We start from the raw sequence: 26,848 nt of genomic DNA on the forward strand, positions 1-26,848 counted from the left end.
TCTGCCAGTGTCCAGTTGTCAGTGCTGCCCTGCCAGTGGTGTAGGTACAACTAGTCGAACCAATGCCTAAACAAACCACTCACATTCTGTAATCAATAAAGTTGTGGCCAAAATTATGCCAATAACCTTAAGCTAATACTGGTGTCAACTGTGTCTTTCTTTGGGAGGTCTTGGGGGTCTTCACACGCAGCCAGTCCAAGTTTCAATGTTTCCCTCATGGTTTATAGCAGGGTCTGAACCCAGGATCATGGTTAAGGTCTCTCATTCTTAGCCACGACCTGTAACCATCAGTCCACCTTTGAGTCATGGATGAGGCTGTTTTGGCTACATAAGGATCTACTTTTGTAGAATGAGTTTGTGGTTCATAAATGGGATCCTGATAGAGAACTCTGCTGTGACTATGGTGTCCAGCCTCCTGGGAAAGATCTGTCTTGGCCTGTTCATGCCTCTGTTGTTTCAGCAAACTGTATTGGTTTTTGTAATGTTTTCCTCTGTAAGAATTTAATCCATTGTTCTTGGTGGTGTGATGGTATTTTATCGCCATTGTGTGTACTGCCTTGAGTGCATTAAGTAAAGGATCGATATAAATTATAGAGGGGAAGGTGGGGTGTTTTTTGTTTGGTTTGGTTTGGTTTTAAAAAGCCCTGCAATATTTAATCTTTCTATTTGTCTTTCTGCTGTGAAACTTTGTTCCATAAATCAGGGCCTAACCTAGGAACTTGAATGCTCTATTTCTTCTGTTTTGACAATTTAATTGTGCATACTGGAGGTGTATTTAACATTTCTAAATGCTAGGATCATTAGCCTCTTATAAGCATAATTTTAAAGATATCCAGATGGTAGTGCTATATCTCTAGATGTTAAAATTTTCAGATTTCTTCATCCGGTATTAAATGTGCACAGTCTTTTTTTAAGACAACAAAGCATAGTAGCAACAGATTGCTAAGGACTTACATTTTAAAGATGGCAGAAATAGCAGATGTACTGGACCTGCCAGTTTTACCACATCTTACAGACCTTCAAAACTGAGAAACAGAACAATCAAGTAATGTACTGCACCATCCTACACATGTCTACTCAGAAATCCCATTGAATTCAATGGGGTTTAACCTCAGGCAAATGGGTATAGGAATGTAGCCTAATTCTCTCAGTGTTGAAACTTGAGCAGAATGAAAGGGAATCACTAGTTGGGGAAGATGTTTTGGAACTAGATTTGGTAACTTTTCATTAAGATGTTTTGAATGGGAGCTATGGAATATATATTTTGGCATGTATTGTTCTTCAGTGAACTTTGGTTGGAGTCTTGTTAAATTTGTTCTCTGGATAAGTTTCCTGTGAAAGAAATTTTCAAAAGGAATTTGTATCCTTTCTGCATCTGTCTATCCTTAAATAGGAGGATATATATTGTACTTGGTCTTGTCTGCGGGCAGGCAATTGAACTGAATACTCCTTTGGGTTCTTCCCAATGCTATTATATTACATGTGAGCAAGAATGTGAAATACTAAGCGGGCGGTATTGCCATTTAAACCTTGCAATTTTAATGATTCACTTTGTCAGGTTATCAATCCTTTTAAGGTTTCTGGCATGAAATAGCCAGCCAAAGTACTCTCAAGTCTTGATCTTTCTAGTGCTTATGTGTTGCATCATTTCCCAACCAGTTCTATTTCACTTCCCATTTACTTTAAATCAGAAAGCAAAATTCTGATATCAAAGCCTCTAATTACTATATATTAGCTCTCCTTTTTTTAATATAAAAGGTGCTGCTGGAGAGAGTATGAGGGTTCCTGTCCATATGCAAGACAACTCCCAGGTACAGCCTATTTTGTTCACTCCATTGTCAGGGAAAGTCCTGTCTGATCTAACACTGATTCATTCACAATTCATTAAAATGCAGCCCTTTGTAAAAGCTAATGGCGACTTAGGATACACAAAGGTAGGGACTTTCAGTCTCCGCAACTGATCCACAGGACTGAGCTGCTGTGCTCATTAGGCCTGACACTCTGGAAAGTCCATACCAATCTTGTTATGAGTAATAAAGAGTTAACTCCAACTTGCACGGTGTGATTTACTGCTTGCTCACTCCTGACAGTTAGGGATGATTGGAGTTGTAGTCAAACACCATCTAGAGCCACACAATTCGCATCCCTGTCTCAAGAGAATGTTATTTTAACCACGAACAGGAGTGTTTACATACAGAGCCTCAAGTGTGCATCGTTCAAAGGGTTACCGCTCGTTTTGCTAATATTACAAACATGCCTTGTATTTGTATGCAACTTTCTTCATAAAGCAATTTTAGGGAAACTTCAAAAGGGGTCAGTAAACTTTACCCCCTCCTCGCTTCTGTATTCTAGTTGCTGGTATTATTTCAGCTTTGTCTAAATATATATAGTTTTGCCGGGCATGTGAGTGTTGGGAAGTTAAGAAATTAGTTGTGAAGCATTCTTTGTTTCAGTAACTTAGCAGCTCATGTGGTATCCATGTGCTTGCAGGCCTATTGCTTTATGTTCCTGACCAATATTATAAGCACTCCAAATTTAAAACACACACACACATGCATAAAATGAGCTAGCATTGGTAGGACTCAGAATTTCAGGAAAAGGTCGAAATAGTGTTTAGTTGAAATGAGAGGTGGTGAACTGTGCACATATCCTGTTATTTTAAGAGAGATTCTACATACTTTTGCAGTTCTAAAAAAGAAGCTAGCAGGGACAATGGAGTGGGGGGAGCAACTGGCTGTTCAAAATATGTGTAGTACTGTGTAGAAAAAAGCAAATAAAAGAACCAAAATATTTCTGTTGACTGTAAGACAAAAGTAGCCCGGGTGTGTGCGCAACAAATGTGGCCCACCAGGCCCTCCCTATCAGGCCCTCAGGATCATCACTTGGCAACATTTCTTCTCAGGCCGTACCCTTCACTAGTCCTTCTCTGTGCCCTCTTTTATTTGGCTGGAATGTGTCCTTGAACTGCAATACAGTACAGGTTGCGGCCATTTTGTGTGAGGGTTCCTTTCCTGGCCACCGCACAAGTCAGCGAAGCACACATAAAACTGTCATGCCCCCACCCCTGTTCCACCCTCTTCTGGGTCCAAAAGGACCCATACATTGGGCAGTCCCTTTGTAATGCCATACGTCCCCGCAATGGCGGAGGGTGTGCTGCACTTTACAGCAGCAGAGGACTTTGCTGCGCATCCCTGTGGTGGCAGAGGGTCCCACCATACCTCCCCACAGTGGCGGAGGGTGTTCCACGCTTTCCCACAGCAGCCAAGGGCCTTGGCGAGGCTCCCTGCAGTGGTCAACGGCCTTAAAATGTAAAGAAGTAGGAGATTTAATAAAAAATATTAAATAAACTTCCATATAATATATTTAATACATTTTCAACTCATTTAAGAGTAGTTTAATTGATTTACTAGTCATATTGCATCTGCTTCCCCACTCAGAGGTCTAAGTGGAATCTATGCATGCATAAGCCCCACTGAGTTCACCTAAACTTGCATCTCCTTTCCTGGAGTAAGCCTCATTGAATTCAGTAGGGCATGCTCGTGAGTAGACATGCATTTGCTTGCACTGCTTACCGAAAAACACCCTCCCCGTTATTCTCACATAGTACCCAATGTCCCATTTCAGCATAAGGCAGCCAGCTATATCTTCTCCCCTCTACCCCTCCCCACAGAACCCCACCCCCAAGCCCTCATCCCACCAATCTCTCCCTTTTTATCAAAGGGAGGGAGGGAGGGCAGGCAAGCAAAACAACCCTTCCTTTTTAAGATGTAGGAAAGCTATTTAGGGGCAACCAACAACATAAACACCGCCAGAAAATAAAAATGGTTCTCCCTATTTTTTTCACCAGTGGTTGTTTACTGATATATTGCCCTGTTGAAACACTTATCACAATGTCATTTCAATACATCTATTCAATGGTATGGCAATTTATTGCACAGCCCTAGCACACACCTGACCCCCTGACTACTTCCTGGGAAGGGGAGGAGTGAGGCATTGGGGAGTTGGCACAGTATAAATGCACCAACAGAAGCAGTTATTGGCCCTGCTGATGCATTTGTGCTGCCCCAACCTCACTTTTACTCCTCTCCTTGCTGGTATTAATCAGTGACTGCTGTTTTGGAGGTCTGATGAGTACTGCTGACCCACCGTACCATTTCCCACTAATTTCACTTTTAGGAGATGCTAAAAGCAGGTGCTTTTGGCAGGTGCTGCCTGCAGCATTTTTTTAAGCATCTGGGTCACTTAGACACCATGAAGTTGTGGAATAAATACCAGCTTCATATCAGCAATGTGCTTAGTTCTAGTTAATTCATAGAGGACCATAGAGTAAGCAGTCCTGCCAAAAGCCTTTGTTCTTTTTGTTTTTCACCATGTAACTGACCAAGAAGGGTGTTTAGGCTGGTTGCTACAAGCCCGGACTGTGTATCTTTAGCAAGCCATCTTTGTGCTTTTATACAAATAATTTAGGAACTTTGAAATTAAGTTGCACAGCCTCTCCTTTCTTGCTGCTTTATGGGAAAGCACATGAATCTCACCTTTGAAGAGTTTGTAAGTAAATCATTTTTAATTTCCCAAATGCATGGTTTCTTTTTCTTGCTAAGGGAAGTAAGGGGAACTTGGGGGGGGGGGGGACTTAAAAGGTATAACAGCCTTTGGAAGAAATTTTAAAAAGTCTAACAGCCCATATTTCCATGCTTTACTTTGCTGGAAGTTTTGTGATTTCAAATTTCTGCTGGGGCTTTTTCTCACTAAAAAATACTTGCCCCATACCTTGATCTAGGCATCCAGGGAATTCTCATTTTATTCTTTTAAACTAATTACAACCAAACACTAAAAATACCAACAGAAGCACTTTGGGCTCCCCACATTGAGTTGATCTTGCTTTACTTTTGTCATCCAAAGTCCCCCTGAGGCACCTCAAGATTCAGAATTCTTCCAAATCCAATACATTCAAACCACGAGAAAAAGACAGAAAGCTCTCTCCCATTGGCTCTGAAGGGTGTGTATATGTAAGAAGTCAAATAAGCATCTGAAATAGGAGAGGGTGACTTTTTTTCCTGGTGAAATTCCTCATGTGTGCTTGTCTCAGCTGCCTTATTTGGCAGTTGGGAGGAACTAGCATCGATTGCAGAGTGTTATTTTCACCATGCCCACAGAGAAATACTCCCATACGTTTGCATTAAGTGAAATTTGATTATTTATTTATTTTTATTCAATAGTCCACCATTGGTAGTTAAAAATTACCAGAGGGTTGGCTACATATAGAAAATTGGCAATGAAATGTTTATAAAATCTGCTGTACATAGTGTAAAATTCATATCCAATATACACAGTACTCAAGAAAGCAGGCCCACTCTTAATTCTGAAGCGCCTGGCAGAAAATATATACATTTTTAATCTGGTGTTGTAAACTGGAAACAGTGTTCATAGAATCATAGAGTTGGAAGAGACCACAAGGGCCATCGAGTCCAACCCCCTGCCAAGCAGGAAACACCATCAGAGCACTCCTGACATATGGTTGTCAAGCCTCTGCTTAAAGACCTCCAAAGAAGGAGACTCCACCACACTCCTTGGCAGCAAATTCCACTGTCAGACAGCTCTTACTGTCAGGAAGTTCTGGTATTGGTACCAGCCTGGCCTTGGGTGGGGACGAGGAATTGTTCCATAACATGGGCTCTGCTGTCAAGAAGGCCCCATTATATGTTCTGTAAACTAAGTCTTCGTTTGTTGACGGAATAACTAAATGGTTTTCCTTGAGTATGACGGATTTCTAAAGAATACAGACAACGAGCTCTCTGATGTCAGGGACTGGCTGACCAATGGAAATACCACCTTGGTTTTCCAGGAAGTTCAACCAGGATCTCTTAGCAGAGATGAAGTGACCTTTGACTCAGTGTGTTGTTTCAAAAACTACCGGGAACCCTTTTAGAACAGAACCCAGCAAGTTCATTTTCTATGTAGATCTGACATTGAAGCTGTTGTTTGTTCCACAGTATCGTCTTCCTGCTGCCATCTGGTGAACAAATTCAGTGAAGGCAGCTGCTGATTTATTTATTCATTTTTATTATATTTTATACCGACAGCAAATAACTGATAGTTTATATGTGGGAAGAAGTTTCCAAATATTTTAAAATGGGAACTAAACTCTTATTTTATTCAAATACCACCAGCTGTGATCTGTTCAAATCTCATCACTTGTCAGTATGTCTCAGTGGACAGAGATTTTGGGGGGTTTTGGGGCTTGCCCACTTCAACCACCTTATCTTCCATCATGGAGTTGGATTCTGCTAGGACAGTTAACTACTTAATGGCTTCCATTTCCCTCTTCAAAATTAAATGTTCTATTCTGTTTCACATAGTGGCTCTGAAGACAAACAAGTTCAAATATATTCTACTCTTAATTGCTATATAAATGCTATATAAAAGGTGGCATGCATTTATTTGATAGAAGACAGGATCGAGAGGAAAAATTGTAATGTCGTTTTGTATATTCTTTTAAACACCACAGGAATGTGTGTTGCCTAATAGCCAAAACTTTGATTCACTCATATGTGCCCAAATACAGTAAGCCTTGCAGAATGTTTCACAATCTCTGTCACATTTAGTGATTAGTTTTGTATCCAGCATTCAGAGGTTGTTCCTGTTTCCACTCATGGCTTCCTTTGTGTTTTGACATAATCTCTGCTGCCTTCTAATACAAATTAGTTTATAGAAGACCCATGGAGTGACGTCCAAGACTGTGCTTTGCAGTTGCCATGTTTGTGCCTTACTTAAAAGGGCAAGGCCTTGTAGCAGAGCTCATGAGCTCCAACTCCATACAGTGGTATCTTGGTTCTCAATCTGTTCCGGAAGTCGGTTCCAAAACCAAAGCATTCCAAAACCAAGGCATGCTTTCCCATAGAAAGTAATGCAAAATGGATTAATTCGTTCCAGACTTTTAAAAAATACCCCTAAAACTGCAATTTAACATTAATTTTACTATCTAACGAGACCATTGATCCATAAAATGAAAGCAATATTCAATGTACTGTACTATAAAATAAATAAGACAGCTGTGCTCGCTTCAGCAGCACATATGCTAAAATTGGAACAATACAGAGAAGATTAGCATAAATAAGACAGTATTATAGTTGATAAAAATTAAAATTATTATTTTTATCTTACCTGCACTGATAATAGTCATTGTTTGGATGGGGGGCTTTTATCCATTTCTGCAGTCACAAAATCAATCAGTCAATCAGTAGCTGAACTGGGTTCCACACAGTCACAAAAACAAATTAACCGAAAAAGCCTAAAAAACAAAAACGCAAAATACCAGTAAATAGCGAAAACAAAAGCACCAAACTTAATCCGTTCTGGAAGTCCGTTTGACTTCCGAAATGTTCAAAAACCAAGGCGCAGATTCTGATTGGTGCAGGTGCCCCGGAAACAATAGCCAGCAACCGCATCGGATGTTCAGCTTCTGAAAAACGTTCAAAAACCAAAACACTTACTTCCGGGTTTTTGGCGTTGGAGAACCAAGGTGTTTGAGAACCAAGGTACTACTGTATTCTGATTCACAGCCACATAACTTAATGGTAGCAGTGGTAGGATGGTAGCTGATAGGATGGTGAAGTGCCCTTTTGCTGTGGAATTCTTAGGCTCGGTCTACCTTGGAAGGAGAACCTTTTCAGACTGATGGCTGCGTTCCATTCTGGGCAACGTTCTGAAGGCCACATGTTAATAATGAAGGCTGGGCTGCAAGCGAAAGTGTTAATTTTCCCTCTGCACAGTAAACTAGCTCTAACCCACCCCCAGCATTCTCCACCCAAGAAAGCAAGAAGCACGATCAAAGTTCAAAGTTTCCAGCTGGGTGCATAGCTGTCAAACGTCCCTTATTTGGCGGGACATTCCCTTATCCCAGTGCCATGTCCCGCTGCTGTCCCTTATTGATGAGGCTTCGCTTGGCTGCTGGCTGGGCTTTCTGCCTTTGGCTTGGAGGGGCTCAGAAACCGAACATACCTGTGCCTGGAAAATCCCTTATTTTGGCTGCTGATCCCTTATTTTTTAGGCTGCTGGTCCCTTATTTTCAAATCTGTAAGTTGACAGCTATGGCTGGGTGAAAGCCTTCCCATTTTCAACTAACCGCAGTTCTCATTATGTTTGAACCCACACAATCTGCGGTTAGTAATAACTATGGTTTGCGGGAACGTCGAACCTTGGTTAAAGATCCTGGCTTGTTTTCAATGAACCGGTTAATGTTAATAATCATAGTTTCAAGTTCAGAAGCAACACTAAAATGTGGTTAAGTTGAAAACAGAAGTGAAAGCTTCTGATCTCCTCTTTGTGGTTATCTTGGAGGCGGGGAGGGGAGGAAAAAATGCCTCAGGCTTGTACACACAATCTGTTAAGCTACAGTTTGGTGTTACAAGCAAACCTAGCCTTTGTGTATTCACTTGGGCATGAACAAGGACGTGTAGGCATCAAGCCCACTGGCTCATCTGCCTATGACTGTGCCTGGTGCAGAGAAAAATGGCTGTGTCTAAACTCCCTTGGCTACCTTGACTGGTTGGGTAGGCAGTCCCTTTCTGCCCAAACCCAAATGCAGAGAGCATGGCCATAGCAACTGGAACTTTTCGGCCACTGTATAAAAGAGGGCTAGGAAGATGTAGTAGCCATGGCTGATTTCACACACCAGTCAGCGACACTGCTTTGAACAAGGCTTTGAGCAATACAATTTTGCAAATGGTACCTTGTGACTTGGTGATCACAATGGAAATGGAAGAGAGAAAACCAGAAACATCACCCCATTGAAAACATGCATGAAAAAGCACTAAAAGTTAAATATACAGTGCCTAGGAAAATAAGGCTTTCACCTGGCACCCAGTGGCGTAGCGTGGGGGGTGCAGGGGGTGCCGGCCGCACTGGGCGCAACATCTGGGGGGCGCGCGCTCGCACTCGCAGCTCTCTGCCCCTACCTGGCTCACTCACTCTCTCTCACTGCAGTGCTGGCTGTGCGAATCCGATCCGAGCTGCCGGGTCGCCGCCCACTGTGGAGGGGAGGGTGCCAGGCGTGCGGTGCGGTGCGGAGAGAGAGCGAGGGACTATCTGGGGGAGGGACAGTGCAGCGGGGGGGGGGCAAATTACTTGCTTTGCCCCAGGTGCTGACAACCCACGCTACGCCACTGCTGGCACCACAAAGATAAAGAGGGGAAAGGAGGGCATTCCACAACTGGGGTGTCACCACTGGAAAGGCCTTCACATTTGCCAGAATACCCAAATGGCTTTGGAAATAGATTTGTTACTTTCTCGGTGGCCTTCCGTGAGCTGTTCGAGCAGAGCTCTCTTTATGCTCCTTTGAGTAAGAACAGTCTTAACTGCCTTTATATATATAAAAAATGCTATACTGACAGGCTTTAAAAGCATGTCAAATGATAGTTGGCATTTGTGATTATAGGTCCATGAATTTTCTCTGTAATTTTCCAGAACGCCGTGCAGCCGCTGAGCAGGAATAAAAATAAGTTACCAGCTCTATGGCTGGGTTGTCTTTCCCATACCTCTGTCCTCTCCTTGTGTAATGCTGGAATTATTTGGCATCTATAAAACAGCTGCCATAAAGTATTTTATAGTGCAGCGATCCCTTTTCATAACACCGTTGACTTCCTTGGACATAAATTTATTTTGTGGCTTTTTTTTCTGGTGTTGAGTTTTGCAGTTTTTGCAAGGATTGAGTTGGCTAGGAGCTGTTCCCCGTTTGGAGGTGGTTGTACACCAGAGGCTTGTGAATTTGCATTCCAGCCACTGAGAGCCAACTTCCCGTTTGTGTAACAAACTCAGTCTGCCATATTAATTGTTTAAAAGGCTTGCAGTGAATATAACATGGTGGCGTGGAAGGCTTGTGATGTTTGAAAATGCCCTGAACTGATGCGACTCTCTTCTCGTATTTGTTTTCCAAACTGAAAGTGGCGCCAAAACATTTTCTTCATTTTGCTTTTCGGAATTGTAGCTCTTGACAGTTTAAAACCGATAATCAGTCACACAGAAAACATAAAGCTTTGACGTCATTACCCGAGAACTGTAAAAATATTTTCCTTTCTCTATAACCTATAAATCACTGTTTTCGGTAAAATATGTCTATTAGAAGTTAACAAGTGGGACCTGCAACGAAGTGTTGCAGTGTGGAGTGTTTCTAGTTTAGGTGCCAGCCATTTAGCCCTGATATCTTCCTGTGTATTTCATTCCATTCCTCTCCTCCCATAAGTTTTATTAGATTGTCACATTCCTGCCTCCCCTGCTTCCAGCAAGCGGCTCACAATGCTTTTAGAAAGTCTAATTTGTGCACTGGGCTGTACAAGTGATACTATCGGTGGACACCATTGCAATATCTTGGCCTGTCAGTCCTGGAAGACCTGCTCCTTGGAGTGCCCAGAGCAGTTACCAGTGGTGAGCCTGCTGGGGTGCTATGACTCCAACAACTTATCAACAGCTCTGCCTCCTATTTCCAGGTCTGGCAGGGTGGGTGGAGTTAAAAACACACACATTCCCCCGCATTTCAAGAGTGGCAAGTGTCTTCAGCAGCAGCCCCATGTTTTTCATTTTTTTGTAATATCTGCTTCCAGTTCAACTTTCTATGTGCAGTGGTACCTCAGTATTTGAACATCTCCATTGCTGAACATTTCGGTTTTCAAACGCCATAAACCCTCAAGTAACATGCCACGTGACTTCTGCTGAATGCAAGATCCTGTGGCCTAGCTGCCAGCTATTGAGTTTTTGGTTTTTGAACGTTTCAGTACTTGAACGGTCTTCAGGAACAGATTATGTTCGAAAACTGAGGTACCGTTGTATCTGAGTTTTGGTTCCAGAAAAAACGCCTGCTGTATAACCTGGCGAGTGGTGCTATGAGAATATCAATTCTCAGTTATTATGAACGAATCATAATAAATATACAAAATAAAGATACCAAAAATTTGATATCAATAACAGCAACCACCGCCACCCCACCCCAAACAAACCTCACCAAACAATACCCCAGCCCAAGAGTATCAGACTTTGTAGCTGGATTCAACCAGGGGCCCGCCCACCCCAGCCAGGTGGAAGAAGGCCTTCAAGGCGGGGAGCAGGTCTTCCAAGTCTCACAACCATAATGGTCCATTGACTCTGCTGGGACAGGCCAGCTCCATCAGGCCGTCTCCTTCCTTAAATGTCACCTGCGGGCTGCCATTCCATCAAACTGCATCAACAGGAGAGAGGAAGCAGAGCTCACTCCATCGCCTTTGTTGGAGTCTCAGCTCCATCAGCTACCTTCCTGCCTCAGAACTGTGTCAGCTGGTCAATACAGGAACAATGGTCTAGAAACTGGTGCCTGAGCTTTGGTTTTCCTTTTCCCCCTTGTATTTTGTATTTTTTTTTTTATAAAACAAAGCTTGTAAGCCTGCAGATAGGGAATGTCTTGTTTTGAATTTATGTAAGCCGCTGTGAGAGCCTTTTTTGGCTGAGGAGCAGGACACAAATGCTATAAATTAATTAAATATAGTGAGTTGTATCCAGTGTTACTAAAATTGCTAATTACTTACTAAAATTAATGGTCCTAGATTAGTCATGCTTGTTCATTTCAATGGGTCTGCTCTGAAGAGAACATTGAATGAAACCCACTATGTCAAAGTTCCTTTGGTGAAAAGTTTTATTGGTTGTGTGCCTGAGAGACGCAATATCAACTTCCAACATCACAAAAATCAAAAGTCTTATTTGTGTGTAATTGAAATACTCCTTTTAAGTGTGCACATGCTAAAATCAGTGCTTGTATCTTTCGCTTAGTCATTTTGCCTTGTCTGTATTACAGAAGTCATATATTAATTTTGTTTTATTTATTTATTTTCCAGCCAGAAAATTTACAGAAGAATTGGCTTCGGGAATTTTATCAGGTACAGTGAGAACTATTTTCTTTCATGGCATAAAGTCAAACAGACTGTCAGCGTCTTTATCAGTGGGCTAATCTAAAAACCTGAAACCTAAAGAATCTGTGAAAATTAAAAACAAAAGAACAGCAGGACTGGAATAACTTTTATTTTTTTTATGTGTACAAGGGACAGTAGGCTAATACTCAACTGTAGGTTTTGACTCTTGTATACACAGCCTTAGAAGAGGAAGATAAAACATTTCTCTGCAAACTGCCATTATAAACAAACGTCCTGAACAAAACAACAATTTTCAACTGTCACTAATTAAAGCCATACAAATATTTCCTTTCTTGGACCCCAAAACATAAACATTTGTCAAATTTACACTGAAATGCATTGTATAGCATTGTTCAAGACACCATATAAAATATTTGAGAGACTGTCCATTTTGTGATAAAGTTTTTTTTTTCTTCCCCAAAAATAAATAAATTCTAACATATATTTGGCTCTGTTTAAACTCTTACCGGAAATCATGAGTAAGGCTGCTATCATAAACATGCTTGCCTGGAACGTAGTATTAATAAAAATCAATAGATAGGGCGGTCACTTGCAAGTTGCGAGTAAAGGTCAGCCAGTGTTTAAAAGAAAAATGAAGGATTTGTTTCAGTGGTACTGTATAGCCATGGCCCGACTTAAAGAGAGTGATTTTGTTTCTTTTATGTGTTACTAGATAAGACTTCAACATATAAATGTTTAGAAGAGGGATGGGAATGCTGTAGCCATCCACATGTTGTTGGTCTCGGACTCCCATTAGTCCGAGACAGCATGGCCAATGATAAGGGATGATGGGAGTTGTAGTCCAACCAACATCTGGAGGTTCCCCATCCTTGACTTGGGGGAAATGTCCCAGACTCTAAGGATCACAGAAGCTGATTTTTTTTCGGGTAATAGATACACTGGCCTGAAATTTTAGGATCAAGTTTTATATTATTCTGGAATAATATAAGATTCCGTTCAAGCTAAGGTCCTGTGAAAATCAACTATTTATAGACTTTATTCATTTTTGTGCATGGAGGAGAACTTGGATATCAGTTTATATTGTTTAGCACCCACGTAGATAACTTCATGTTTCCTTGAATGGTTGAACTCTTCTAAAGGAGTTCCCTTACTCTGTGGAAGAAAAGACTTTTAAGTGAGGAGTAGAAGTGGATGTGCTGAGGGGGGCAGCGGGCAGTCAAAGCAGTAAATGTCAAATGTGAAGTCTAATGGGAAACCCAAGCTTGAAGTGTTCTTATTGTCTCAAATGTGTATTCACTGGGGCAGATGATTTAGGGCAGGGATGGGGGAACTTGTGACCCTCTGGACTCCAACTCCCATCTGCCCCAACCAACATGGTTGGTGGTCAGAGATGATGGGAGATGTTGTCTAACAACATCAGGAGGGCCACAAGTTCTCCATCCCTGGTTTTAAGGCCTACCATCGGAGCATCTCTAAAATCTTTGTAGAGTGGTTCAGGCCCCACTGAAATGTTTGGTGAGCAGTTTGGTGAGTAAAACCGATAATGACAGCAATCAGGAGTGACTCCAGGGCTGGGTGTGCCCTCAGCAAAGTGTCTTCTTGTGGACCCCCAGCTACAGTAGTGACACCCCCCACCATTTGTTCCTTGATTCTGACAACAATTCCAAGCAGAAGCAATTTCCCCAGAATTTCCAGGGCATTGTGGTTGGGAGGGAGGCAGCCATCTGGATGAAAGTTTTTTGTTTAAGAAGGCCCTATAGCAGGCATCAGGGATCTGCTGTTAAGGATGCTCTCCAATGGTCCACTGACCTGCCCAGCTGTCTTTCTCCTTAGTTGAACTATGATACCGGAGGCTCAGCTGAGAGACAAGTGCAGGGGGTTGCATAACAATATGGGGAGGTAAGCAGGGAGAGGTTCTGCCTACCTCACTTGTCTGGTGTTAACTCTACATCCCATTTAAATGTATGGAGGAGACACCTGGTTCTGAAGGATGTCATCAGCTCACAATGCATGCAAGTGGGGTTGCTTGTTGGAAAGTGTCTCTACGTAAAAAAATTCCTGATATGTTGGAAGCTGAAGCCCTGGGCATAAGCAGGCTAGGCATACATTAGGCAAGGAGGATGTGTGGCTGAAGGGGACCTTGCCCTAAATCAGTGCCTGAGGAACACAAGCTCAGTTCAAACCCTGAAGGGCTTTCCAGACTCTGTGCACTGTGTGGAATAGGGAAGTAAAAATGACTCTAGATTTTTTGCATACAATCCAAATGACGTTCATGCGGCAGGTGCTTTTTGTTGTAAATTCCCTCCCTTCTTGTCCCTCCCTGTCTTGTTCTACTTTAATGTCCCTGGCAGTTCTTACAGGCAGTAGCGGCGGCAGCAGCAGTTGTAGCTTCCCCATTTCTTGGGAATACTTTACTCAATCTGTAGGTCAATCCACACGTCACAGGAAACCAGAGTGAGTGGTTTACCATTATTCCACTAATCTGGGCCACTGTGCTCCTCCCCATCAATGCATGGGGAAAACAAACCACAATCCTTGACTAAGTGTTATGTACAAATTGGGGATTGTGGTTGTTTGGGTTGTGTGTGTGTGTTCTTGTTTTTTGCTCAAACCATGATCAGTAAGCCAGAACAGACAGTGGCTACAGATCATGGTTTGTTTAGACTGAAACAAACCATAACTCCACAACAGTTCTTACTCCAGATGTTGAGAACGTGTGGCCCTCTAGAAGTCATTGGACTTCAGCTCCCATCATCCTTGACATGTTGGCTGGGGCTGATGTGAGTTGGAGTTCAACATCTGTTGGGCTATAGATTCGCCCACACTGGGCCTGTTCCTTTTGCTATATGGGGTATGGGATACATACAGCAAAATTTGCACTTCATGGAGTTACAACAGTAAAAATATAAATAACAAAAACTTTCTTTAAAAGTCCCTGCTTTTGATAAATGTGTTCTCTTCATTAAGGTAGGGGAAATCAGTGCCCATTGTTTTTTAAATGGTTGTTGTTGGAGACATATCACAATGTCAACAGAGAAGAGTTGGAAAATGATTGTAGATGGTTTGTTTTGTGAAGTTGAAACAAGATAAACCACAAACCACATTTTCCCCGTCCTTTCTGCGGAATGTAATTTGCATGTATAGTCGTGTCAACATAATGTTCATAACCTCTGTTAAACTGAAAGTTGAACAGAACTTCTCTAAGTGGTGCATACACCCTTTGAAAAAAAAAGGAAGAATACTTAGTGGTACGCGCACATATTTCTAGAAAGTGTAATCTGCTATGGCTTTAACTAAGATTTCTCTTCTTCCTTATTCTTAACCGTTTTGATCTACAGTTGCAATGTTGCTTCCCCACCACCACCCACCCAATTGACTGTATTTCAAGCGAAGCTGCAAATAAGGCTGGTGCTCTCACTTCTGTATTTTGTTGTTTGAACAGATTGGCAAATCTAGGGAGGAACTGCAGAAATTCTCTTTCTTATAATTTGCTAATTTATATACCACCAAGGTAGCTTCTAAGTGCTTAATAAGCATGAAAGCAATTACAGAAAATAAAAACACAATACAGTGGTACCTCTGGTTACGTACTTAATTCATTCCGGAGGTCTGTTCTTAACCTGAAACTGTTCTTAACCTGAAGCACCACTTTAGCTAATGGGGCCTCTTTGCTGTGGCTGGTTTTTTACGAATCAGTTAGCAACCGTAGTGTTCCTCTCTTGTAAAATATGAATATTAATTGACTTCCTTTGTGTGTGGACGATGCACATGTTTTCTCCCTTACTTTCAGTCTGGGAAGCTGGAGGTGGAGGGGAAGCAAACAGAGAAGGTGGTCCCCACAGCATTCCCTCAAAATTTCAAATGTGCCACAGGCCCAAGAAGGTTGGTGGCCCCTCCTTTTCGGCAAATAGAATGATGCAAGATGGTGGCCAGACCCCCCACCCCATGTGAAAATTGTTTTTGACACTTATAAGAAGAAAGGAACTCAGAGAGCCATATAGAACAATTTGAGCAAGGCTGGGAGTGACATTTAATTAACAGCCAAGTAAATTCATTGTATTACACGGGAGGAAGTTTGTGAGGGAGCGGTGTTTCTCTAACTACCCTATATCCACGGCTGAAGTGATGAAGGCATCATCAAGTGTCCAGCATGAGCCTACTGAAGTGGAACATGCTGAGGGGATCATCAAGCAGCTGATTCATGATGAGTCATGTGCCCAGAGAATTGCTACTGTATTTGTAGAGATATTGGATAAGCATAGAATTGTAGAGTTGGAAGGGACCACAAGAGTCATCTAGTCCAACCCCCTGAAATGCAGGAATCTTTTGCCAAACATGGGGCTCAAACCCATGCCCCTGAGATTAAGAGTCTCGTGCTCTACCAACTGAGCTATAGAGGTCTCTGTCCACTGGAGATTTTTTTTTTTAAATATCATGATTGACACATGTAGCTGTGCAGTGACAGGTAGTCTGTTATAAACTTATAATGGACTTTTGTAACTTCTGCAGACTTGATGCATATGCCTCCTGAGAAGTAAGCCCATCAAGTTCAGTTGAGTTTACTCCCGTGTAAGTGGATATAGGATTGCAGTTTTGTCTGCCAGGCTGTTCCCCTGAGTGGAAAAAAAGGTCAGCAGGGGACACTTGTAGGCTGGCTTTAAAATGAAGCGGTTTGAAGATTTCAACCAAGCGAGTTGGCTTTCAACCAAGAAGTTGCAGATTAACATTTATGTAGATGGAAACATACTGATAATTTAAATCTGATTATGAACGCCATGATACTGTTCCCCGCACCTCACTTGTTATCATTTCCCTTTTCCATTGTGGAAAATGCTGCTGGCTTGGTTTGGTTAATATTTATAAAATTTGTGGAAGGCGGGGGAGAATTCCATGTCGCTACTGAAATAAATACCCAGGGCAGCTCATACACCCACAACACCCACACCCATTAAAAATAAGACTTAAACTACAAGTCAACATTCACTTAACTTGAGAGTAAAAGTAACTGAATTCAGTGGGATTTACTTCTGAGTAAACAAGCATAGCTCTGTACTGTAAATCAATAAATACTGTAAATCAATAAAATGTTGATGTTATTGCAATCACAAACCAAAAAGCAAAATTTTGCAACGGGTATAAGTAAATAAAAACTATCTCTCATTATACGGGACGCTGGTGGCGCTGTGGGTAAAACCTCAGTGCCTAGGACTTGCTGATCGTAAGGTTGGCGGTTTGAAGCCCCACGGCGGGGTGAGCTCCCGTCGTTCGGTCCCAGCTCCTGCCCACCTAGCAGTTTGAAAGCACCCCTAAGTGCAAGTAGATAAATAGGTACCGCTTTATAGCAGGAAGGTAAACGGCGTTTCCATGTGCGGCACTGGTGCTGGCTTGCCAGTGCAGCTTCGTCACGCTGGCCACGTGACCCGGAAGTGTCTTCGGACGGTGCCAGCTCCCAGTCTCTTGAGCGAAATGAGCACGCAACCCTAGAGTCGGTAACGACTGGCCCGTACGGGCAGGGGTACCTTAAATGTCCTTTTCTCATAGAACAGCAATCGGTGCTCTTGATGCTGTTGGATTCCAATTCCCATCATTCCTGACCACTAACCTTGCTGGTTGGGGCTGGTGGGGTCCAACCATTTGAAATATGGGTGGCCAGAAGGTTGATCAAGATCTCTTGAAGGATCTTGGGTGGTCAGAAGGTCAATCAAGATCTCTTGAAGGATCTCTGCACGATTAGAAGTAGATGAGCAAGGGTTTCTGACTCTTGATTGTTCAACAATAGCAAGTCCCAACATACTACTGGTGCTTAAAAGCACACAACTCCAGTGCTTAAAATCTTGCACCGGTTGCCCATATATTGACAGGCCTAATTCAGGGTTTTTGTATTAATTTACAAGGCCCCTAATAACTTGGGTCCAGAATGCCTTATCCCTTCTATTCCAGTTCAGTCATTGAGATCTTTGAGGGAGTCTCCAGGTGAGTCAGTTTCATGGGGTCAGATGCCTAGCTCCTACTCAACTGGAGTTGTCTGGTTCTGTAATGTGGACCTGATTCTCTGGAACCCCCTAGACAGGCCTCTCCTCCTGTTGAGCTTCAGGCACTTTTTATATCAATAGTCACGTTAAGGAAGTCATTTTATGGTTAATTTTAAATTGATTTTACCCTTTGTTTGCTCTTTAGGTTTTGTGTTCACCTCATTCAGTAATTAAATGGTGTATAAATAGCCTGAAATAAACAAGCCAACATGGCATTTTTTTCACTTACACAAGGCTGCTGAAAGTCTGGAAGCAAACAGGACTGGACTTTTGTATGAAAAGGCTATGAGCTCAGTCCAGATCTAGACACAAAAATGAACTCCTAGACTCAGAATGTGCTCAGTGGCTTTTCTTTAATTCTAATCTCACTTCTTTTGCACTTGGTTCTGGTTTGCAGATCTTGGGGCTCCAGTAAAACAAACAACAAACAAGCCACAAAGTAGATCTTGCAAGCCTGAACTCTGCTCATATTGAAAAGCCATACCAATAAGCTCACCTAAGGGAGAATTACTCACAGTACAAAATGCTGCAGGGATCAGGTTTGTTTTAAGATGCAGTAACAACATACCTTTAGATAAAATTCAACAAAAAATTGCCTAACCAGGAATTTGGCCTTCCTTGATTTATTTAGCATGGTAGAATGTGGACCACACTCAGGGCAGAGCTTTGAAAGAGAAATGTCTGGTTTAGAAAAAGAGAAAAAGGTTGTGGAAATATGTTTGCATTTTGTGGTTTTAGGGTAAAGCCAGATGTGTCAGTGCAGCAGAAGAAGCTGCAGGTTGTTCACCTCGCCATGGGTGTCCGATTTCATAATATAAATATCAGGTGTACATGCTAGCACATAAAACACCAACTCAACCAGAACTTCGCAGAAAGTGAAGCTTTCCTGTTGTTTTTGGTCCCTCATTGAACCATATGCAAGATTGGCCAGCCTTCATAATTCTCCTGCCCCACAAGTTGCTGTAGTTTCGTTGAGTCTCTGAGCTAGGCCTAGATTGAGGTGGGGAGGTGCAGAGAGGGAGCACATTCCCCGGGTGGAAGGTTGAGGTGGGGGTGGGGTGGGGTTCAGTAAAGTGTTCTCCTTTATGGGAGAAATAGGACACACAGGACACACAGTTGGTGACTCTTTATGAGTTCCTGTTGAGATCCACTTAATAGGGTATATCTTGTTAGCAGTATTGTACTACAGAGCTTACGTTCCAGTCAGGCTAGTACTTTGATTTGGAATGCTTTTAATTTGGGGGGGGGGGGGGACGATGACTGGTGGCCTAGGAGCTAGATCCCCATCCAGCTGTCAGCACCATCTCCTTACCCTGCCTCCCCCAAATAATTAGGGGCTTGAAAACAGCATCCCCCACAAAAAAGTCTGAATGTGGTGCGGGGACTATTTTCAGGGGGAGTTGCAGCTGGGGAAGGATCTTCGGTGTGGTACCATTAACGATGCCAACAGGTGGCTTTTTTCAAGTCTAATTGTGGCTCAGGGGCCTTTGGAGGGCAGAAGGGCTTGCATCTGGGGTCAGGATAAACCCCTCTCTGCATAGTCTGACCCTCCTGCTAAATCTGCCTCTCCCCGTGCCACAATTTGGCTTCAGAACAGCAACATTTTTGTGTGCCAAGGAAGGTTATTTTTCAAGATGAAGTGCTGTTCACAGAGAGTTCTTCGTGGAAAGCACAGCTGGGGAGGAAAGCCTTAACCCCTTCCTTCCCCACTGCGATTTCCACGAAGAGTCCTCACATCCCCTGCTTCACAAATAGGTTTGGGGGGGGGGGGAGCCAAAGGCTCAAGGGAGATTTGTGCATGTGCTATATGGTTTTATTCATGTGCTTCATTGGTGTGCAAGTGTCCCTGCCGACTTGTGGCCCCTGAAGGGTTAGGCAAGAGAAAATGCAGCTCTGGGACTGAAAAAGCTTTCCATCCCTGAAGGCTGAAGTCCACAGTTAGCTGAGCAGGAAACATCTCATCTATTCTCGGTGCAGGGTGTGTGTGAGAGAGAGACCTAGTTATTTATTTTTCTGATGGGATTCACGGGCCCTCAGTTCATCCAACCTGTAAAACAGCCTGTAGCAAAAGAGCTTCACAAAATGTGTTTTAAATCTGAAAGTTCTTTTGCCCCGCCTAAACTGAGAGCTGTTTACAGGGTTTTAATGTACACTCTTTCTGTGCTGCTTGAGTGTGTGACCTTGTGTGCTTCTAGGTTGGTTAGTAAGTTTTGTTTTAGTTTTAGTCTTTGACAGTCACTCCCTCAGAGATCCCTCTTCAGTTCAGGTGGAAAGGCTCGAGCAGTGTATGACTGTTGAATGGCAGGCTGGGTGTGGAGGGGAAGGACAGATGAACTCAAGTTTTATCATACTTGGGAAGGCAGCCAAGCCCTGTGTGTGACATCATGGAAACTTGTGGTATCCTGTGTGTGTAGAGCGGCAAGAAAATAAGTACATGGCCCACGGAGCCTTCTTTTCTCAGAAGAATTTAAGCTTCTGCAGAAGCAAATGGCACGACACAGCAGGCTGGATTTAAGAACAGAGTGGTTGGTGGGCTAATAAAATATTTCTCAGGAGATAGCTCTTGATATATATGTATTATGGTTTTTTTAAAAAAATGTGCCCATGCCTCAGCTTTCTGTTGAAAGAGAAACTCAGAAAACAGGAATCTCTGAAAATTAATTTCCACCCTGTCCCTTTTGCTAGGGGGAATCGTGAGGAGTCAGTCAGATGAACTATACTGAGTAACTTTGCTTCCCAAACAGGGGGATTCTATCTGTGTTCACCAGGGATGGGTCACTAGAGCTGACTCACAGGCCAGACCTGGGTTTTCCTGCCCTCGGTTGGCCATTTCCACAGGGCCTGCCCACTAGGCATTTTTATGGTCCCAGAAGACCCATTTTTCCTTTGTAGTACAAGAAGCCCAGTCAGCTGGTGTTGCCCCCAATCAGCTGATCGGTGCTGGTGGTCTCTTTCCAAAGCTGACAGGCGCTGACTTTAAGCTCCACTTTCTGCTCCACTGTGCTCCATGGGGAACTCAGCTGATTGATGACGACAGCAATCCTCCTGGCCATATACTGTTGTCCAGGTTTTCTGTGTGTGGATGCCCATTCCCCACCAAAGCACACAAAAGGGAGGATTTTCCCGGCGTTTTGAAGTCCACGGTGCACCCTAGTCTTGTGAGCCGTAGTGAGGCCCCTACTCTCTGCCCAGCCATACACACAGTCAAAGCAAACTATGCAGTGGACGTTAATGCAAAAGAATGCCCTAGTGGAGCATGATCATCTGTGCTTCCTTGGGAGGATAGTGCTCTAAAGCCTCTTTGCCTGTTAAGCACATCAAGGGGTCTCCTCGAGGACAAGGGACAGCAGGGACCTGCCATGGGCCCCCCATGGCTTCTGTGGATTTCCTCCTGAGAGCCACACATTCAAAGTGGATGCCTGCAGAGGGGAAACCTAACCGTAGTTGTTTTTATTAAACCAAAGATAGGGGATTTACTTATTCATTTTAAGGGGGCTGATCATTTAGAAGGGTTTGGAATGTGCCCACCCCATCTCTGAGAAGAATGGCTCCGTACCAGCAACTGTGGAGACTCTCTTTTATTTTGTGTAAATGAGTAGTGAAGGGCGAGCAGCTTATGATGTAGAAGAGATAAAATACTGTGCTGTACACATCGTAGCACGAGCCACATTTAGTTTGTGATTATCTCGGTGAAAGAGGGAATTTCCACATATCAAATAAGTGTTCTTATCCCCTTTTCTCCTTCTCCCTTTGCTGTTGAAAGCAGAAGAGAGTCTAGCCCCCCTCCTCAACACCCCCCCCCATAGAAAGTAGTCATAGAGTACAGTAAGTAGTTGCTTAGATATTAATACAGTACTGGAAAACAAACAGGAACTGTAAGTCTCTGCCCATGTTTGTGTACACACAAATATATCCCTCTTCTTTCAGTAAGTATTATAACAATGCAAGTCTGCCCTGTATCGGTGCCAAGGTCTGCCACTTGGAATATGGGCTTTTGTTTGTTTGACTTGACCTTCTGGCCCTTTGTTGACATTGAGTTTTGTTGAAGACATACAGGGTTTCTGCTGTCCATTTAGTGTTCGTATTGCTGGTGGACTGATCCAATTGGCTAGCAATATGCTTCTTTATGCTCTCATACCTGCTAGTTCTTGATGCAGTACCATTTTTGTGGCCTTGTATTGCCACATACAAAGCTGTCAGTTGCCTTCAGTTTATAAGACTGTGTGTTGATTTCATTTCAGAGGGCAGGGCAGATGGATTGGTACACCTGGCTTGATTTGGATGTGGGTGGAAAGGTCAGATTTTCCCAATTGTGGCTGGTGCATTTGAGAACTGTGTTGACCTACCAACCCCCACAAGCTCAATCACTGTGGAGCAGGAGGAGGATTTTGTCCAGGAGACGGCAATGCTGAACTCTGTGGACAATGTCACCCCCTTCTCTTCATCAAACAATTGGTTGTTTCAGGAGTTGTTGTTGTTTAGTCGTTTAGTCGTGTCCGACTCTTCGTAACCCCATGGACCAGAGCACACCAGGCACTCCTGTCTTCCACTGCCTCCCGCAGTTTGGTCAAACGCATACTGGTAGCTTCGAGAACACTGTCCAGCCACCTAGTCCTCTGTCATCCCCTTCTCCTTGTGCCCTCCATCTTTCCCAACATCAGGGTCTTTTCCAGGGAGTCTTCTCTTCTCATGAGGTGGCCAAAGTATTGGAGCCTCAGCTTCACGATCTGTTCTTCCAGTGAGCACTCAGGGCTGATTTCCTTCAGAATGGATAGGTTTGTTGTTCTTGCAGTCCATGGGACTCTCCAGAGTCTCCTCCAGAACCATTATTCAAAAGCATCAATTCTACGGCAATCAGCCTTCTTTATGGTCCAGCTCTCACTTCCATACATCACTACTGGGGAAACCATAGCTATGGTTTCAGGAGTTACGCATGGTCTGATTTGCAAATGGTATTCCCTACCTCGTGCCAGAGCTACTGTTCTCTTTCTTCTGACTCTTATATCTAATTGTATTTTTTCCCCTTTGGGGTACTGTTGTGTGCTTTTAAGCTTTTTCTCATGTGCATACAGTAGTGCCCCGCAAGACGAATGCCTCGCAAGACGGAAAACCCGCTAGACGAAAGGGTTTTCCATTTTGGAGGTGCTTCGCAAAACGAATTTCCTATGGGCTTGCTTCGCAAGACGAAAATGTCTTGCGAGTTCCTGCGATTTTTTTCCGCTCCCCACCCCCTTTTTCTAAGACACTAAGACGCTAATAGCCTTGTAGCAGCTAATCCGCTAATCCCGTAAGCCTTTAATAGCCGCTAATAGCGCTAATCAGCTAATGGGCTTGCTTCGCAAGACGAAAAAACCGCTAGACGAAGAGACTCGCGGAACGGATTCTTTTCGTCTTGCGAGGCACCACTGTATTTGTCTGTATACTTACATCGGGATTTTTAAAAGAAAGGATTCCCATTTTTCCATTTTCCATTTTGCTTATTTAGATGCAAATGCATGAAAAAGGTGGTTTTGTGAAGCTTACTGAAGCCACAGCTCCTCTGAAGATGGCAGATGCAAAGAGCAGTTTATGCATTCTGCCTGGTTTTAGTTCCCCTCCCAGCATTCCCCCCTCTTGCCCCCTTCTTACTTTGCGGCCGTTGTCAGCAAGTAAAAGGATGCTGGCCTCCTGCCAACTAATAGCTAAAATAACAATTGTGCTGTAAAGAATTATTGCCTCTAGTTTCTGCAGGTGTAAAGCATTCTTTATCTGATCGTTATTATTTTTTCCAACATTGGAAAAAGAATTGTTTGCACTTTCTTGGTAGCACTTTGCTGATTGTATTATGACTCGGGGCATATGAGGCAGAGGAATAGGGATCCCCTTTGTGACTTCAAGGGGTCGGTAATCAAGAACACGTGGAGAAAGTAGAATGAGGTTATGTGAAGAGGAAGAGCAAACAGAGGATTGTCTGAACAAGTCGGTGGCATTTACTGTTGGTGGCGTGGCAGCAGCAGATTACCGAGAATCACCTAATTCAAATATGAGTAGACTCATGTGCTCTTGTTTGTACTCCTTACATCCTGAAAGCTGAGAGGGCTGTTCTGGAGAAGAATGTCATTTTATTCCCACATGTGATTAGTACTGTTGCCTTCCACTGTATGTTTCTAATCCTCTTCTAAGGTTTGGAGAGCAATGAGCATGCAATTCACTGAATGCAGCCTCCCAGAGTTTTCTGTCTGGAGCTTCCCCTAGGCCACAACCATCATTGGCCCTCCTTTGCACCCCAAATGTTTTTGCCTGGTTGGAGTACGTCCTTCAAGTCCAGTAATGCCTCTCGCTTGCCTGGATGAAGGATGCAGAGCCATGTGTGCAGAAGAAACTAGTCTCCTGTACATTTATGTCACAGACTGGTTGGACGTGGTGCGGGGAACCAGCTGGGGAAGCCCTAAGGGAAGAAGGTTCTGAGCCAGGGGAGAGAGGTAGCAAGACTTGGGAGAGCATGTGACAGAAGTCCAGAACCAAAGGCAGAAGCTGAAGCAGGAGAGGAAAGGGACCAAGAGGCAGAGATGAGTCTGGCTGATGAAGGGGCAAAGGAGTCTCCCCCTTCCTGCTGCAACAAGAACCAGTAGGGGTATGAAGAAGGTGTAAGAGAAGCTGGCTGCACACAGCTGCAGTCTCAGATTGCTGGCTCGCTCCTGTTTACAGTAAAATTTACATTGCTGCTTGGTCCACTTTTTCTTCTGGCATTGCCCACAGGGGCATGTCGCCTCCGGAAGGCTGCCCAGCAGGAAAGTAGCCTCTGGAAAGTTGCACCCCGGATGCATTGTCTTTTTAACTCTATATAGTCCAATGTGCACTTCCTTTACTTAACTCAGATCCCTCGTTGTTGTGCTGAGTTTCGCTGGCAGTTGTGATGCATTATGTATGGCCGTGTGCCATATATGTGTCATAAAACCTTTTAACTATTACTCCTTCCAGTGTAAAGTCACAGTAATGGACTTGCTAGCCTTTTAAGCCTTAAGGGGGTTAATATTCCTTACCAAAACCCCCCACAAACAACAGCTTTTGCTTTCCCACTTAAACTTAAGTGGGGCGGTCCAGTCGCTCAATGGCAGAGTACTTGTGTTGTATTAAAGAGGCACCTGGATCTGTTCTGGGAATCTGCAGTTTAAAAGATCAGATGGGATGAGATGCAAATTGCCTCTTCCTCAGGCTCTGAATAGTCACTCCTGTCAGAGGAGGCGGTGTTTGAGTCAGTATGGGCAGGTAAGCTTACCAGGTAGAGAGCAGCTTTGTATATTCCTCCGTCCATAAACCTGACCTTTAGAGTAATTCATTAATACAAACGGTAGCCAGTTTCACTGAACTCACTTAAATGCCAGGTAACTATTTTTTTTTTTTTTTTACATCTCTCAAATGATACACATTATTAAAATACAAGAGTGCTTGCTAAAACAAACTTTTGTGACCACCTAATGTTTCGGTTTAGGTCTCATTTTTCTTGCCCTAAAAAAGCTTTCCCCTAGAAGTATATCCAAGTTTGCTTTTGTGTTTTAGTGTATAGAACTCCTGGTAATCGTTTTAAGTAGCTCCATGAAACATCTAATGAAAGCACCAAAACATCATGGTTCAAATTGAGCAAAGCATGGCCACTATACAGTGGTACCTCTGGTTACGTACTTAATTCGTTCTGAAGGTCCATTCTTAACCTGAAACTGTTCTTAACCTTAGGTACCACTTTAGCTAATGGGGCCTCCTGCTGCCACCGCACGATTTCTGTTCTCATCCTGAAGCAAAGTTCTTAACCCGCGGTACTAATTCTGGGTTAGCGGTGTATGTAACCTGAAGCGTATGTAACCCGAGGTACCACTGTATATGGTGGAAGGAACCTAAATGAGTCATCTTTCCAATCATCCCCGTGATCCGCAATCCCCCCATCACAAATTGTCTTCGCTGCTCCTCATAATTCCCCAAGCATGTGTGGGTGAACGTTAGTTGAATAAACTATTACTACCTTTCTCTTCTTATTGAATTCCAACGGCCTTGGTTTCTTGTTGTTTTTCCCCCAAGGCAGAAAGGCTGTGCCTGAATATTGAATAAAATTATTTGCCTAGAGACTTTCAAACTCAATGCAAAGCACCTTCGGTCGGTTTAAAAAGAAAAAGAGGTTGACTTGACTGCAATAAACAGTAAAAAATTCTTTGCATTTCTGTGTTTGTTTCTGGCTTAATTGTGTCCTGCTCTTGCCATTGACCTGATGTGATTGATATAGGTTGTTCGTTTTAATGTGCTGCCAGCCCCTCACCGCACAGGTAAACAGTAAGTAGATGGCTCTTGACCTGCTGCTGACTGTTTGGGGTCAGATTCAAATACTTCATCAATGATATTCCTGCCAAGTGGCATGCTTTCTGTTACACACACACCCACACCCACACCCCTTATTGATTAACTCATTAGTGGCTGGCAGGCACTTTGCTTTAATGAGTATTTCAAAGTGATGGATAGGGCTACCTCTTCTACTTTTTGAGTGTGACCAACTTGCTAAGCTGCTAAGGACATGTTTACTGTGTGTTTTGCATGGGGATGTTGTTCATATGACTTGGTTTCGGGGGTGGCGTGGAAAGCATGTTCTTCCTTGAAACTCCTGAGCAGCAGCTTTAAATTTGGATGGAGGTTTTATTTCCATCTTGCATCTCCCCCACCCCCACTTCTCACGTACAGATAGTATGCGCTGAAACATTAATGTTTATACCATATAGTGCAAAGCTAGATTTCAGTTTTGGACTTTGGATTTTAATTTTGCAGAGGGGGTTTGCTCCTTCTTCCATTGTGGCATTTTTTCCCTTTTCTTTATTCCACTTACTATCCATTCTTATCACAACCTTTCCCCACATAGCTCAGGGTACAGTACACTGTTCTTTCCTCCCAGTACCCTTGTCA

The 26,848-nt window shown here is 43.2% G+C and overlaps 1 protein-coding gene across 8 annotated transcripts in view; it reads left to right on the forward strand.

The window, feature by feature from the left end:
- INPP5A (inositol polyphosphate-5-phosphatase A) overlaps nt 1-26,848 on the forward strand; it is a 237,897-nt gene that overhangs the window by 39,947 nt on the left and 171,102 nt on the right. For all 8 annotated transcript variants that reach the window (XR_014512061.1, XR_014512062.1, XM_083443546.1 and 5 more), the window contains exon 2: nt 11,859-11,900. Coding sequence is in view for 4 of the 8 variants with exons in the window: in XM_083443546.1 (XP_083299672.1) it covers nt 11,859-11,900 (42 nt within the window). In the remaining 4 variants the exon portion in view is untranslated. The remainder of the gene's footprint in view (nt 1-11,858; nt 11,901-26,848) is intronic.

Source organism: Podarcis tiliguerta, assembly GCF_965153285.1.
Source record: "Podarcis tiliguerta genome assembly, chromosome: 5".
NCBI lineage: Eukaryota > Metazoa > Chordata > Lepidosauria > Squamata > Lacertidae > Podarcis > Podarcis tiliguerta.